At 37.5% G+C, this 17,322-nt stretch overlaps 1 protein-coding gene across 1 annotated transcript in view; it reads left to right on the top strand.

The window, feature by feature from the left end:
* CFAP54 (cilia and flagella associated protein 54) overlaps nt 1-17,322 on the top strand; it is a 901,430-nt gene that overhangs the window by 365,304 nt on the left and 518,804 nt on the right. The window contains exons 28-29 of the mRNA XM_053719246.1: nt 11,863-12,057; nt 16,829-16,904. Of these exons, the coding sequence (XP_053575221.1) occupies nt 11,863-12,057; nt 16,829-16,904 (271 nt within the window). The remainder of the gene's footprint in view (nt 1-11,862; nt 12,058-16,828; nt 16,905-17,322) is intronic.

The raw sequence follows: 17,322 nt of genomic DNA, 5'->3' as shown, positions 1-17,322 counted from the left end.
TAAGCATTGTCCAGCAACGTGTTATCAGGCAGGTAGGGGTTAACCAATAGAGTAATCAGGTAAGCAGTGTCCAGCAACGTGTTATCAGGCAGGTAGGGGTTAACCAATAGAGTAGTCAGGTAAGCAGTGTCCAGCAACGTGTTATCAGGCAGGTAGGGGTTAACCAATAGAGTAGTCAGGTAAGCAGTGTCCAGCAACGTGTTATCAGGCAGGTAGGGGTTAACCAATAGAGTAGTCAGGTAAGCAGTGTCCAGCAACGTGTTATCAGGCAGGTAGGGGTTCAGGGTTCAGAATAAACAGGCTCAGATTCAGAATATCAGAGGAATAAATTAGTACTCACAAAGCCCACGAGTAAAACAAACAGGCACCGATGAGAGGAGACGCCGGAATAAGAAGGCCTCCTGACGTCATCGGAAGGGCCGACAGGAACAAGGTTGCTAGGCAACCAATGAAAGCGCACCGCGCTGAGACAGACAGAAGCGATCAGCAGCTGAGCGATCGCGACAGTGCCCCCACCTCAAGGACCCCTCCGGGGAACACGAACAGGTTTCGAAGGATTCAGGGTGTGGAACCGTTTGATCAAAGCAGAGGCACGGACATGAGAAGCAGGTTCCCAAGAACGTTCAGTGATGGGATATCCCTTCCAATGGACCAAATAGTACAGACGGTTACCCCTTAATCTGGAATCAAGAATTTGACTGATCTCAAATTCTGAAGTACCATCCACAAGGAACGGAGAGGGAACTCTACATTTGGTGGAAAACCGGTTAGAGACTGCTGGTTTAAGAAGAGATACGTGAAAGACAGGGTGAATCTTCAAGTTGTCTGGTAAAGCCACCCTGTAGGCAGTAGAACATACCTTGGAAACAATCCTGAATGGTCCGATGTATTTGGGACCCAATTTAACACAGGGTTGTTTGAGTCGGATGAATCTGGTGGAAATCCAAACCTTGTCTCCAGTCCGAAAAGAGGGCGCCTTCCGGCGTCTGCGATCAGCAAATCGTTTATACTTTTGAGTAGAGAGAAGAAGGATTTCCCGAATCTTCTTCCAGTGTTTACAAAGACTTCTCACTGTACGATCTGCTCCAGGAACTCCAGAACCTCCCGAAGACATAGGAAAAGTTCTAGGTTCGAATCCATAGGCTGCCTTGAAAGGAGAAGTCTGTAAAGAAGAGTTGAAGCGGGAATTGTAAGCAAGTTCTGCTAAAGGAAGAAGTTGAGACCAATTGGAGTGTTGATGATTAACATAGTGCCTGAGATAGGACTCTAGAGATTGATTTACCCGCTCAGTTTGCCCGTTGGACTGAGGATGATGCGCAGTAGAAAGAGATATGGTAACTCCAAACTGTTTGCACAGAGATTTCCAAAATCTTTAGACAAATTGAACTCCTCGATCAGAAACGATGTCCAAAGGAAAACCATGTAATCTGGTGATATGGAGAATAAACAATTCAGCGAGTTTCTGGGCCGATGGTAATCCAGTTAATGGAACAAAATGAGCTGCTTTGGAAAACCTGTCTACAACCACCCATATGGTCTTGTTTCCGGCAGAATTAGGAAGATCTGTAATGAAGTCCATGGAAACATGAGACCAGGGATAGTACGGAACAGGCAGAGGTTGTAAGAGACCAAGAGGTAATGATGAAGATTGTTTATTTGAGGTACAGGAATTACAAGCTGCAACATAATCTTTGACATCTTTGCCCATGGAAGGCCACCAGACATGTTGTTTGAGTCTCCACAAAGTATTACGTACTCCTGGATGTCCAGACAGAACATTATCATGAGCCCAACGAAGAAGTTTTAGGAGGAATTCAGTAGGTACAAATAAGATCCCAGGAGGTATGTCATAAGATGAAGGAACAGAAGCTTGAGCAGACTGTAACGCTTGTAAAGGAAACGTAGATAACTGAGCCAGAACTTTAGCAGGGCGAATAATGGGTTCAGAATCCAGAAATGGAGAATCAGAAGCCAGAAATTGTCTAGATAAAGCGTCTGCTTTCGTATTCTTAGAGCCAGGAATATAAGAGAGGACAAAATTTAATCTGGAGAAGAACGGAGCCCATCGGGCTTGACTTGAGTTGAGGCGTTTGGCAGTATGAAGATACAGAAGATTTTTATGGTCTGTGAGAATAAGAAATGGTTGAACAGTGCCTTCAAGCAGATGTCTCCATTCTTCCAAAGCCATTTTAATAGCTAACAGTTCTTTGTTTCCAACGTCATAATTCAGTTCGGAAGTATTGAACTTCTTGGAGAAAAATCCTACAGGAAGAATCTTGCTAGAAACAGGATTTCGCTGAGATAGTACTGCCCCAGCAGCAATCAGAGAAGCATCCACTTCAAGAATGAATTGAAGAGTTGGAACAGGATGACAAAGAATGGGAGCCGAAGTAAATGCAGACTTTAGAGATTCAAATGCCTGTAAGGCTAGATCAGACCAATGCTTGCAATCCTGACCCTTTTTAGTAAGAGCAGTAAGGGGTGCCGAGATGTTAGCAAAATCCTTTATGAACTTACGATAATAATTGGCAAACCCCAGGAATCTTTGAAGAGATTTTAAGGAAGTAGGTCTAGGCCAGTCTAGGATAGCCGACAGTTTGTCAGAATCCATCTTGAATCCAGACGGAGAAATAATGTAACCCAAGAAAGGAATAGATTCTTGATGAAAAGAACACTTTTCAAGCTTGGCAAAAAGAGAATTTTCACGTAATCTCTGGAGTACTAATGTAACATGATGAATGTGATCCTGTACAGTCCGGGAATAAATCAGAATATCATCAAGATAGATGATAACAAATTGATTAAGGTAGTCTCTGAAAATTTAATTAACGAAATGTTGGAAAACTGCAGGGACATTGCATAACCCAAAAGGCATAACTAAATATTCGTAGTGTCCAAACCTAGTGTTGAAGGCAGTTTTCCACTCGTCCCCTTTACGAATTCTGACCAAATTATATGCCCCACGAAGATCCAATTTGGTAAAGATGGAAGCACCCTGGAGACGATCAAATAATTTGGGAATGAGAGGGAGTGGATAACAATTCTTGATTGTAATTTGATTAAGAGCTCGATAATCAATGCAAGGACGAAGACCTCCATCTTTCTTTTCCACAAAGAAGAAACCTGCCCCTACTGGAGAAGAAGAAGGGCGGATAAAACCTCGGGCCAAATTATTCTTGATATATTCCTCAAGTGAAACATTTTCTTGACGAGAAAGTGGGTAAGTTTTACCCTTAGGTAGAGGTGCTCCTGGTAATAAGTCAATGGGACAATCAAAGGTCCGGTGAGGAGGTAATACTTCAGCATCTTTTTTGGAAAAGACATCACAAAAAGAATGATATTGTTCAGGCAAAGAATCAGGAACGTCCAAAACTGCCACAACAGTACTAGAGGTTTTGGGAGCATTCCGTAAACACTGTGTGAAACAAGAAGATCCCCAAGCAACAAGCTCTCCTTTGGACCAGGAAAAAACTGGATCATGTAGTTGAAGCCACGGAAGTCCCAAAATGAGGGGAAACTGTGGGGAAGAGATGATGTCAAAGCAAATGGTTCGGAATGAAGTACTCCCACAGACATGAGAAGAGGAATGGTAGAATATCGAATGAAACCAGAACCTAAAGGTTGACCACTGACAGTAGTGACTTTAATTATTTGGCTCTTGGAAAGCAAAGGAATACGAAAAGCATTGACAAACTCTGAATCCATAAACATTCCTGCAGCTCCAGAGTCAATGAGTGCTTGAGCCTGAAATTTGGTGTTGCCAAAGCGGATAGTAACCAGAACAAACAGCTTGGGATTGAGGGAAGGAAAGGAACTTCGGCTTAACTCAGCCCCTCTTCCTGGAGTTAAGCCCTGGCTTTTACTGGACGAGTTGGACAATCTTTTAATAAATGCCCCTTAATACCGCAGTAAAGACATAGTCCCAGATTACGCCTTCTGAGACGTTCAGCTTCGGATAATTTAATAGCACCAACCTCCATGGGTTCACTTGACTCAGAGATAGAAGTATTTGGAGTAGGAGGTTTTGGAGAATGAGGCATAGGACGAAAGGAAGATCTGATAAAGGATCTTCTGTTACGGTCACGTTCATGGAGACGCTCAGAGTAACGAGCATCAAGCTTGATACATAGGTTGATAAGATCTTCTAGAGAATCGGGAAGATCCCTATAAACCAATTCATCTTTCAAACGATCACAAACAACTTTACGAAATGCTGCACGCAGTGCCCCATGATTCCACATAGTTTCAGCAGCTAAAGTCCGGAATTCTATAGCGTATTGTGCTACAGAAAGAGATCCTTGTCTTAAATCTAAAAGTCCTGCTTCAGCCGCCGCTGATCTACCAGGTTTATCAAACACAGAAGAAAATATAGATACAAAAGAGTCAATATCCTGGAGCAAAGGATCATCCTTTTCCAACAGTGGAGAAACCCAAGCTAGGGCTTTACCCTTCATAAGAGAAATTAAAAAGGTGATCTTGGAGGAAGAGGAACCAAACATCTGAGGATTATTTCTGAAGTGAAGGCGGCACTGATTAAGAAATCCCCGACAGTCTTCAGGGTTGCCGTCATATTTATCCGGTAGTGGAATTCTAGGAATAAATTGTTCTGCAGGTTGTGGCGGATTAAATGCAGGATTAGAGCTGGCCACAGGAACAACAGGTGTTGCCGAGACTTGAGAAGGAGGAGAAAGATTATGCAAAAGAGCAGTTATTTGATCCAATTTAGAATCCAGGGATTGCAGGTGTGCAGAATGGGTTCCAAGAAGCTGTCCCTGTAGCGCTACAGCTCTGGATAACTCACCAGGGTCCATTATATGGCCTGTTTGTAATGTCAGGATAGAATGAGGTTAATAACACCCTAGCACAGTGAGTATATACCAGGACCTGACCCTGCGACAGCTGTAGTATAATATATACTCACAGGAATAGACTGGAAGATGACACAGCAGGGTCAGGAGAAGAAACTTCGTGTAGAAAGGGTAAATCAATAGAGTAATCAGGCAAGCATTGTCCAGCAACGTGTAATCAGGCAGGTAAGGGTTAACCAATAGAATAGTCAGGCAAGCAATATCCAGTAACGTGTAATCAGGCAAGTAAGGGTTAACCAATTGAGCAGTCAGGAAAGCAGTGTCCAGCAACGTGTTATCAGGCAGGTAGGGGTTAACCAATAGAGTAGTCAGGTAAGCAGTGTCCAGCAACATGTTATCAGGCAGGTATGGGTTAACCAATAGCGTAGTCAGGTAAGCAGTGTCCAGCAACGTGTTATCAGGCAGGTAGGGGTTAACCAATAGAGTAGTCAGGTAAGCAGTGTCCAGCAACGTGTTATCAGGCAGGTAGGGGTTAACCAATAGAGTAATCAGGTAAGCAGTGTCCAGCAACGTGTTATCAGGCAGGTAGGGGTTAACCAATAGAGTAGTCAGGTAAGCAGTGTCCAGCAACGTGTTATCAGGCAGGTAGGGGTTAACCAATAGAGTAGTCAGGTAAGCAGTGTCCAGCAACGTGTTATCAGGCAGGTAGGGGTTAACCAATAGAGTAGTCAGGTAAGCAGTGTCCAGCAACGTGTTATCAGGCAGGTAGGGGTTCAGGGTTCAGAATAAACAGGCTCAGATTCAGAATATCAGAGGAATAAATTAGTACTCACAAAGCCCACGAGTAAAACAAACAGGCACCGATGAGAGGAGACGCCGGAATAAGAAGGCCTCCTGACGTCATCAGAAGGGCCGACAGGAACAAGGTTGCTAGGCAACCAATGAAAGCGCACCGCGCTGAGACAGACAGAAGCGATCAGCAGCTGAGCGATCGCGACATATCCTTTTCTCTGCTCGGCTATACGTTAAATTGAGTAGTGCTGGGAGATGTTTTTGGGGTTCTATGCCTCCTACTAGTGGCTGGAATTAAATCCCACACGTCATGGCTTGGACTCTCATCATCCTTAAAGAAAATAATTTATCTGGTAAGCATACATTTTGTTTCCAGTGATAATTTTTGTCTGAATTATGTGAATTCTCTAAAAAATAATATTTTGCTTCACAGTAAGATAGAAGTATGTGGTCTGGCGGTGAAAGACTTTTTTTGTTTTAGACATGCATAAACCAAAAATTAGTTTCGGATTAATCATTTGTCACAGAAATGCATTAACCCCTTATTTCCTATGGGGAATGTCTTCATAGCAGCAGATGAGCAGCTGAACAGCAGCTTAAATTTAAATAAAGTTAAAGTAGTATCTACTGCTACAAGCCAGCACCACAAAGAAAAAAAATCATTTTTAATGTATTTTTAATAGGATCTCGATTTTCAAGATCAAAAGGGAAAATTAGATGCTTATTGGCTGACAAAAACATTGCTGCATCACTATTAAATATTGTAAAAATGAATTTCCCATAAGTAATGGTTTTAACTTCATGAACAAATCAACTACATTTTTGTCATGCATGCATTCGTTCAATTTCAAATGAATGCAAAGTGTTTGTGATTTTTTTTTTGCATTCATCTGTATGTACATATCTGTTGTGTGTCATGCAAGCACTCTCATGGGTTAAACTTATACTACTCCACCATTCCACAGCTTCATATACAGTTTAAACGAAAGGCTCCAGGGGCAGTGGAGCTCAATGTCCTCACTTGTTTTGTGTATTCATCTATCTCTTATTAAATCCTGGTTGATTAATCTTCTAATGCTAGCTTTAGAATTGACCAGAAAAAAGTATAAATTACTTTTTTCTTTATTTTTTATAATGAAAACACTAAAATCTCTACCGTTTTTACAGTTGTATTTCCTATGTTTTTTTATTATCATATATGTTGGGTTTTTTCTTACTATAAACCACTTATCTATAACTTGAGCAAAAGTTTAACTCTGGGGTAAAAGTAGGGACATCATTAAAGGGATAGAAAAGTCAAAATTAAACTTTCATGATTCAAGTAAGGCATGGTATTTTAAGACACTTTATATTCACTTATATTTTTAAATGTGCTTCATTCTTTTGGTTTCCTTTGTTTAAAAATAATATACACATATTCTATACTAGTGGAAGCTAGCTGCTGATTGGTGCCTGCACACATTTGTCTCTTGCGTTTGGCTAACTAGATCTGTTCAGGTACTGCAATGATGTTCCTCCAGCAAAGGATAACAAGATAATGAAGCAAATTTGCTCATAAAAGAAAATTGGAAAGTTGTTTAAAATTGTATTTTCTATCAGAATCATGAAAAAAGTGGGGTTTCCTGTCCCTTTAAAGTGAGAAGTTAAGTAGGATAACCTAATATCTTTTAACAGTAAATGAATAGCAATAGTTTGTTGTGTGGGGGATTTTGGGAAGCCTAAGTAGGAATTTTGGGACAATGCATCCTTTTAAAATGATGCATAATGTCACAGAATATAGCAACACAACAACATATAAAAGCGTTCCTGACTGGGACATAAATCCAATACAACAAAACCAATGTTTCAGGACTAAAGTATCTCCAGCCCATAATCACTCCCTGCTTAGTAATTCCTTTAATAGCAAAATCAATACCTTAAACTGGAAAAGATATATAATTTAATCCTGGTCGTTGTAAAGCAATTAGGAATGCAGTAAAGAAGCTTTCTATGTCATATAAATTACAAAATGGCTTGTTCAGAATTGATAAAAGGCTGATAAAGTTGCAATGAGATCAGTAGAAGTGCAATGAGGGAGACGACTTTTGTAGTCATGTTAAAAAGCATGTTCATATACCTCTAATTTAGTACAAGATTTTTTTTAAATAAATAATTATTAGGAAACATATAATATTACAATTAAATTGCAATATTCATTACTTTTACATAATGCTTAACGAGTTTCCTGCAAATTAAAAAGTAGCTTTTAAATCATATATAAAGAAGATAAGTTAGTATTATTAAAGGGGCATGAAAACCATTTGTTTTCTTTCATGATTCAGATAGAGCATACAATCTTTTCTATTGAGAAAACAAATGATTCCGGTACATAATATTGAGCACAAGCAGGTACATAATCTTATCAATATTAAAGGCTTCCATGTAGGGTTCAGAACCAAGGAGCTTCACTTTCTATGCAAGTGATTGCAGAATAAACACTGATAACCTTTTCTACACTAGATACAGACAGTTGACATTTATACGAAATCTGCATTCATCATATGAAAGAAAATTATCGTGCATTTTACAACAACATTGTGAGAATGGGAACACTATCTACACATAGTACATTGAACAGAGGATTATACAAGATTCCCAACTTGAAAAATGTACTTAAGTTTCTTAACTTTTTCTTACAAAACCTTAAAGAAACATAACAACAAAACGTTATTCAAAACAAAAACAGAGAAAATCAACACTAGGAAAGAGATGCTCTCAATAGAAAAATATGCAGCCTTCAAAGAAAATATTTGATTGTTTTAATAGTTAAGATCTGAATGGGAAATTAGCTAGCAAAAACAAAATGCTAATTCCCTCTATCAATTTAAATAGATTAATTAGTAGCGTTAAAGTGTAAATTATAGACAGTTTAGCTTAGTTCTGATATAGTACATAGCTGTTTTCATTTAAATGATGTTTTCGCAAAGAGGGCTGACTGAAGGTATAATCTTATTAATAAAAGTGAATGATAGCTGGTAGAAACAAACAGCATGCCCTATATGTCAGCAGCTATTGCACATTAGAATTCTAAAGCCTTATGAGTCACAAAGTATTTCTGTTGTAAATGTAACAGCGGAATATATCACAGATAGCCCTCTTTGTAAAGATGGCTCTATAAAAAGTCAGAGAACAGATGTCATTTCTAGTACTTTTCTAAGTCCTTATATTAAGTGCTATTCCAGTTCTTACATTATGAGCAGTTATCCCTAACCTATTCTGTATTATGTTATCATGGGCTATGATTTCAAAGAAGCAAACTAACTGCATCATTCAGTTACATGCAATAGTATGTCACCTTATATATCAACTTAAGAGGGAGAACTGCAAATTGTTGTAAAAAAAACTGTTGCATAACACAGAAATTAAGAAAATGTGTATCAGGAGATTGAGAAAACAGTTGCAGCTTTTAAGTTAGTCTAAAAAAACAATAGGAATGATGTTTGCATTTTTGCAATTGTCACAAAATCTAATAAGTGTCAAACGGAAACCAAAACCAAGACGTTGCTCATACTGTTTCTGCAGTAATCAGTTATGTAGCCCACACCAGCTTTCACTTAATCATCCTCATCAGAAAAATCTGGGTATTGATGAATCAAGAGCCAGTGCAAAAAACCCAAAGACTCCAACATTGAAGTGCCACACAGGCTCACATATATGGTTGTCATTTGAAACAGTAAATGCTTTTGTAGTGGGTAGGACAAGAGCTTTTAGTGCTGGAGTCTCAGTCATCCTTGTGATGCCTGTGTTCTACATTCCAGTGGGAATGTCCATCCACTATCCATCAGAGGTAAAGATTTCAATTGCAAGGCATAACATAGAAGGGACTACTTTATAATACTTCAGTTCATCTGTGCGGCCATGCTTAGCCATAGGGGAAGTAATAGAAAATATTGTAACAATTGGTAGCATAAAAGTTGCACCAATGCTGCTACTTACTATTCTTAAACAGAATCATAAAAAGAAACAATGTCCACAGCAGTGTATTATAAGTGCTAAAGCTGTACTTATGGTCTCAGTCCATCCAGTAATAATAATGTATTGAAAGCTCCTCCTCACTCACAGTGGTCATGAATATGATGAATCTACAGAAGAAATAAAGCAAAGAGATGGGTAACTTTTAACCTTAAAAAATGTCTTAATATTTCATGGCTCTCTCTCAGAATAGCTGTTTGACCCTGGGGAAAGTCTCCCTTAGTGGGAAGGAGAAACCAGAGGTGTACTCCCTGTAAAATGTGCATAGAGGGATATAACTGCACCTCACTGACGAGGCCACAGAAGGATGAAATGATTGTTTGTGGTTGCCATGATTTTCATTCAGAGGAGGAAAGCCTGGTGTTTTGGTGCTGGAACATCCTTTTTACTTCTGGAAAGTTCTCCTCTGTGAAAGGAACAATTGGGCTAAAAGCTGCTGCTTCCAGATGGTGACCCACTTAAGAACAACTGTAGTTTTTTTTTCCATAAAATGTAATTGTGAATGTTGTAGAAAAGGTTTTAATACGATTTTCTAAAGCATTAGAATACATTTTATTGTTGGAGACTGAGGTAATACAAAAACCATGGAGGAGCAGTAGCTTAATATCTCTACAAATTCTAATAGCGTGCACAGAAATGGATGCCAAATGCTAATAGAAATTTTTTTGTTTGAAAGATGTTTCTGTTAAACACTATCTCAATGTGTTGATGTAGTGGACATGGAGCCTACAGTTTTATCGATGGTCTCATGCAAGTTAGACATTCATCATTCAAAGCATGACATTTTAAACAACTTTCCAATGTACTTCTATTATAAAATTTGCTTTATTCTCTTGGTATCTATTGTTGAAAATCATACCTACGTAGGCTCAGGAGCAGCAATACACTACTGGGAGCTAGCTGCTGATTGTTCGCTGCACATATATGCCTCTTGCCATTGGCTCACCCGAGGTGTTCAGCTACTTCCAGTAGTGCATTGCTGCTCTTCAACCATGGATACTTTACCTGCTGCTCATTACTTTGAAAGTCGTATCTACCGACCATTGCCTGCTATACTTTATAACTGCACTATGAGCCCTGTTAACCATTACCAGTAAATACAGATCTGTAGGTGTTATCTTGCCATTGTAGCCAACTGTCATTCTAGGCTGTACTATCATGTTATGCCCCGCTTGTCCTGCTGTTATTGTATTATAAATGCTTTCAAATATTCTCAGTCCTGCTGTTTGTCCTTATCTAATCTTGCTAACTGGGATATAACCTACCTGTTAACTTCCAGACTTTATTTAGTTGAGACTACTACCAGATCTTGAGCTATTACCATAAATCACTGCTGTTTATGTCCTGCAGCTGATGTCATATCCACCTGCTCCAGTGGTATTAGCCTGTTCTCCTTCCATCAACCTACTTCAACTGTCTACTTCTTTTAGATTTATCTGTTCAGTTGTTATTCAAAATTGAAGAATACCTGAATTATCCGTGTTTATATGTGCAAGTTCCTACAATAATGTCTATAAAGCTACATTTAGCTGTAGCCTTGTCTTTTTGTTCCTACCTTCCTCAAACGAGCCAATCCTGACACCCACATTACCAGAATTAAAGGGACATGAAACTGAAAAATGTTCTTTCAAGATTAGGATAGAGCATACATTTTAAAGAACTTTTCTTTTTTTAACAATAATTCTATTATGAAATTAGTTTCATTATGTTGGTATCTTTTATTGAAGAAGCAGCAGTACACTACTGGGCTCCTAATAGTGCATTGCAGCCCCTGAGCCTATCAAGGTAGGCATTACAAAAAAGGATTGCAAGAGAACAAAGCAAATTAGATAATAGAAGTAAATTGGAAAGCTGTTTAAAAGTACATGCTCAGTCTGGATCATGAAATCATTTTTTGGGGTTTCATGATCCTTTAGGAGTATTGCCTTCAAAGGGAAAAGAAAACACTAAACATATACAGTATTTATGTAAGCGTATTATATCTAGTGCCACTTTTCCAGCATCTACTTTTTTAAAACTATTATAAGCTATTACTTGCTACTTAGTTCAGTTAAGAGAAAAGGAAGTTATAATGAATATAAAAAATATGACTCCATAAAGCAACAACAAATGGTAAAAATAAAAATGTCTGATAAAATATATTTAGATTTTTTACCATTTATAACACTTCCTTTGAGATTGTAATATTTTATATTGTTGTTTTACTTTTCGTTTTTAATTTTCCTAACTGCAGCAATTCATTTTTTTATAGGTACTTCGTTCATGGGATGAATATGAATTAGCAATTGCAATAGTTGAAGTTGGAAAACAGTTACTTGACATTACAGAAAGCACAACAGGCCTTCTCCAGTTTTCTGAGCCAAGATCAACGGTCGGCAATGATACCGTTAAAGCAATGGATGCTGGAGAAAAGGATAAGGTATCATTGCTTTTAAAAAATGCTAAAGTTTTAAGAAATAAATATAAATATCTGTTCATGCCTTGAAAATAGACTTTTTAGGTGTGGGACAAATATGTGTACATATGCCTATTCTACCATAACTATTAACAAATATGGGCCCGATCCTATATAAATCGTCGCCCGCAAAAGCCGGCGACGCCAAATTCTGCTCGGGTTTGGTATCCTATATACGGCGTAACTTAGAAGTTACGCGCGTATATTTCTGCCTTCGCCCGTATTATTTTTACCCTTAGACTGACATACAAAACACGTGCAGTTTGGTATCCAATATACAGCGTAAGGACTTACGCGCGCAGATTTCAGAAAATCTACTCCATTCTCATCTCGCCACAAATTGCAGGCGCAGGAGCCCTTGCACTGACTAAAAAACCAACGTAACTCCCTGGAAGCCTTAACAAACACATACATTTAAGCAACATCTCAAGGTTAAAGGGACAGTATACTATGATATTGCTTTTTTAAGGTTTATTTGTGTATTTGAAATAGTCAAATGGATTGAGCTTATAGGTACTTTATCACATTGGGGACATATACTTGCTTATTTAATGTAAATTGGATTACCTTCATCTCTTTAGAACCCACTGGTGTAATTTATTCTAATGCTAACAAAGCTTGGCACTGATGCCAAAATATATAATGGGACAGTCAACTCCAAAGAAAACCTTTTAAATAGGGCATGTTATTTCTAACTACTTTCATATTTAATTAGAACACTTGCTTTGTTCTCTTGGTATTCTTAGTTGAAAGCAAAACCTAGGATGGCTCATATGATCATAACACCTTCTTATCATTTAGAACACCTTCTAATTACGGGGCGCATCTTTTAGAACTTGCGGTTATTTTTTTTACGATTCGTAGCCTATTTTGCATCAAACTACTCTTTATTGAGACTTTACGTGAACAAAATACTAGCGTAAGTACTTGCGACGACTAAAATGTGTATTTGTGCACATTTTAGTTGATCACCGGTTTTTGCTACTTACGCCAGTTTTGCATCTGACGGAGCAGTATATTAGGTCGAGTTGCGAGGTGAAATTACGGGCAGCGCGGGTTCCCTCGCTTGCGCCGAAAACTATGCCGTATATCGGATCGCGCCCTATATGTTTAATTTTATTTTTAAAAATGAGCTGTAATTCCCCTATAATTATTTCCCTATCTCCCAGTACCTACAGTGTTTTATTAATCTTAATACAGTAAGACCCCGCGTAGCAATGTAGATGTGTTCCGGAAAATTTAGCTCTATAATAAAAGTTTTGTTAGCCAGTTACACCATGTTTTTGATAATTCATCCTCACCTATCGCCAAGTGTCTGCATATATACAGTATATATGGTAATGGCTTCTTCCATACTCTATTCATACAATTTGGAGCCCCTTTATTTCTTCAGTCTTGTGGTTGCAGAAGCTTCTCTGCAGGTTTTTATGGTAGACGTTTGAGTATTTAAAGAAGCCCCCACATGATTTTGATGCTTGCTCTCGTTCATCCATCTTAACACTTGAAACTTTACTTCCAAGCTAATGCTTTCCTTTGCATCTTAGATGCAGTAATAGTACTTGTAATTTTTTTTCAAGCATTAAAGGTGCAATTGTGAGATGGGCTTGTTTCCAGACAAGATAGGTGCACTTGCAGGCTTGTTTCCAGAAATGATTGATGCACTTACAGGCTTGTTGTTGGTCATAATTGGTGCGTTTGTAGACCTTTTTCTAGACATAATGGGTGCACTCGTAGTTGCAGACTTTTTCTCGTCATGGGATCTGGCATTCACTATATTACAGTACCTGTGCTTTTTTCCATAGAGTATTGTATAGCTGTTGAGTATGAGAGAGTAAAATATATGCTCTGGTAAACTGTGCCCCTTTCAGGAACTGTTTAGCTCTACTAACGGTATTTTGGATTGTGCTTAACATCAACATTTAAGTCACCACTAGTAATGCAAGTGCAATGAGCGAACTTATAGCACTCCCTCTGATATCCATTAAAAGTATGGTGTACTCCACATGTAATTTAGCCCTATATGATTGAATATTGTGGAAGGATTGCATTCCGTTTCAGAACCCCATGTGAATATTGTCATCTTCAGTTCATATTTAGGGCTCCATGTACTAAGCAGTGGATTCTGCTTTGGAGCTCTTGCGAGGCAAGCTTGCTCATGTGCATGAGAGACCTTGCTTACCGCAAGTTATTAAGCAAATGCTCGGTTTGGGGTTATTGTTGTTCTAGAGCAGGCGGCAGCGTTGCACAAGGCAATCATTGTGTAATAGTACATGCAGGTTGCTCGCTTGGTATAAAGACAGACGGACAGGTTCCCAGGTTGGAAACCTTGTGTGTCCATCCCTTTGTACATGGTGCTCCTTAGTGTATTTCTGAAGCTGATTTTGCTTTGTTAATCTTGGTTGTTAGTAGATAATAAGTAGCATAATATAACATTTATAACAGTATATCCTTAGTTTAGAGAATTTAAATTAATTCCACTTGCTTACTGCAAATTATGTTATCTTATAAGAGCTGAATATATAGGTCTTGTTCATTTTCAAGAGTGCATTGTTAGCATCTGTTTTCCTATTATTTATTTATTTTAGCATTCTTTTTAAATGGAAGAGTGCTGCTGATTCCCTTTTTTTCTGGATTGTCATTAGCATTACATGAGATGCAAAACCCTCAATTAACCTTTAGATATTATGATTCTCAGGACTTGACAAGAAGATTAGTGATAATTCTAGCAATGGGCGGTATGACTAGTAGACTGGATATTACTTAATTATGAGTTCTATATGGGTGCTGAGATAAACACAAATATCATCTTGATAGATGTGTTAGCATTCACATAGCTTAAACTTTGTATTTTGCCTTAGTTTGTAATTAAATTTGTGTGTCAGGAGCTGTATTTGACTTATCTAAGAGTGATTATGAAACCTTGTTTAAAATCCCTTCTGCTTATCAAAATTGTTTCGGGGTCTGAGTAGGAACTGTTTAGGAATGTATTTGCAAAATATGAATAATAAACATTTGGAGCATTAATTTGATTATGTAGCAGTCTTCAACACCAGCTTTAATAATAATAAAAAAATATGATAAAGTAGATTATTTTAGAGTCACCGATTCTTTTACATTTAATATTAGAAAATACTTGAGAAGCACGAACAATATCCGCTTTCAACAAGCTAGGGAATGGGCCCCATTTATAACATATATGATGTTCTTGTAGTAGTCTGGTGAATAATGCTGTTTAACCCCCTCATCTCTGCTGTCCCTTTTGTTGGATAATATTGATATTGACCAATGTTAGATCTTCGCGGTCCATTTACTTTTATATAAAAATGCTAATTATTTGGTTATGACTCAACTTCAGCTGCAAAATGTTTCACTTTGGAATATTTCTCACTTCAAGCCTCTTAAAGTTTAAATGATTTCCAAGGTGAGGCTCTCTGCTTGTTTTGTTTTTTTGCAGGGTCTTCTGTTTAAAAGCCAAGAGATAACTATTTATCACAAGCTTGTTAAATGCATCTATAACCCAGTAATACCCCTATAAATTGCTTGGGGAGAAATCAATAGTGGTATTTCAGTCTTTCCAAAAGTCATTTTCTAGCAGCTCTTCACAAGATTTGTGGACTTTTTAAATTCTGCATTTTAGACAACCTGTTTTGTTTTGTTTAAAACAGCATAAATGACAGTTTGAACAATTTGCTAGTTTTGCAAGTTAAAGGGAAAATTGTTGTTGTTTAAGGGATAGATAATCCCTTTATTACCAATTCCCCAGCTTTGCATAACCAACACTGTTATATTAATAAACGTTTTACCTCTATGATAACCTTTATCTAAGCCCCTGCAGACTGCCCCCTTATCTCAGTGCTTTTTACAATCTTGCATTTTAGTCAATCAGTGCTAGGTTCTTGCTTAACTACTATTATTCTCCACAGGAAGGAGCACAATTTTATCTATATGGCACACATGAGCTAGCATTATCTAGCTTTTGTTCAATATTTAAAAAGCTGAGCTAAGGGGCAGCCTGCAGAGGCTTAAAAACAGGAAAACCTAGAGGATATAAAGTATATTAATAAAACAAAGTTGGTTATGCAAAGCTGAGGAATGGGTAGTAAAGGAGTTATCTGACTTTTTATAGAATAAAAAAATCAAGTAGACTGTCCCTTTAATAAACAAAGTTGTTAATGGTTTAATTAAAAAGTTAAAAACATAACTACACTACAGTAATATAAACACACTGCAGTAATTGCTTTGATTATCCTTGTGGTAAACCATTATATTGAGATTCATAGTTCCATTAATTACAACTTTGCACTTAAAGAAATAGTCTAGTCAAAATGAAACTTTCATGATTCAGATAGATCATGCAATTCTAAGCAACTTTCTAAGTACCTCCTATTATCAATTTTTCTTAATTCTCTTGGTATCTTTATTTGAAAAAGCAATTATGTAAGCTTAGGAGACGGCCCATTTTTGGTTCAGATCCTGGGTAGCACTTTCTGATTAATGTCTAATTGTAGCCACCAATCAGCAAGCACTACCCATGTTCTTAACCAAAAATGGGCCAACTCCTAAGCTTACATTCAAATAAATATACCAAGAGAACAAAGAAAAATTGATAATAGTAGTAAATTATAAAGTTGCTTAAAATTGCATGCTCTATCTGAATAATAAAAGTTTAATTTGACTAGGCTATCCCTTTAATTTCTCTACTTTTTTTAATGACCTACAAATATTTTTTTAGGGTATTTCACCAAGAAAAAAATATGGGAAGAAATCAATTGTATCAGAAAGAGTCAATGAACATCTGTCTGCACTAGAACACACTCTTCTAACATTGAAAAACCCCTGTAAGTATATTTATTGCTTTATGTACAGTACCTGGTATTCAGTATGGTAGAGAGAGTGAATGAGTTCTATATTAGTAGAGGTGGGTTGGTTGGGGGCGCCTAAGGCAATCTGTTCCGGATAATTAATTATATTGATGGATAGGATTTAAAATTAATAAGTGCCCTATTATTAACTTAATATAGTGTAAGTCTAATATTTCATTTATAGAAATGAAATTATGACTTGATGTGAAAAATTAATATGGAAAATTAAATAACTGCTCTATAAGTGTGGTATAATAATATAATAAAAAATATAATAAAAATTATAAAATAAAAACTCTATTGGGCACTAATTAGTGAGATTACCTCCCAAAACGTTATATCTCCTTATCCTTCAAATATTAATTAATTGTGTTTAGTCAAAAATACTAGTGAT

This window comes from Bombina bombina, chromosome 6 (assembly GCF_027579735.1).
Source record: "Bombina bombina isolate aBomBom1 chromosome 6, aBomBom1.pri, whole genome shotgun sequence".
Classification (NCBI taxonomy): Eukaryota; Metazoa; Chordata; class Amphibia; order Anura; family Bombinatoridae; genus Bombina; species Bombina bombina.
The sequence above is the reverse complement of the archived record's forward strand: the minus strand, read 5'-3'. Positions and strand labels throughout refer to the sequence as shown.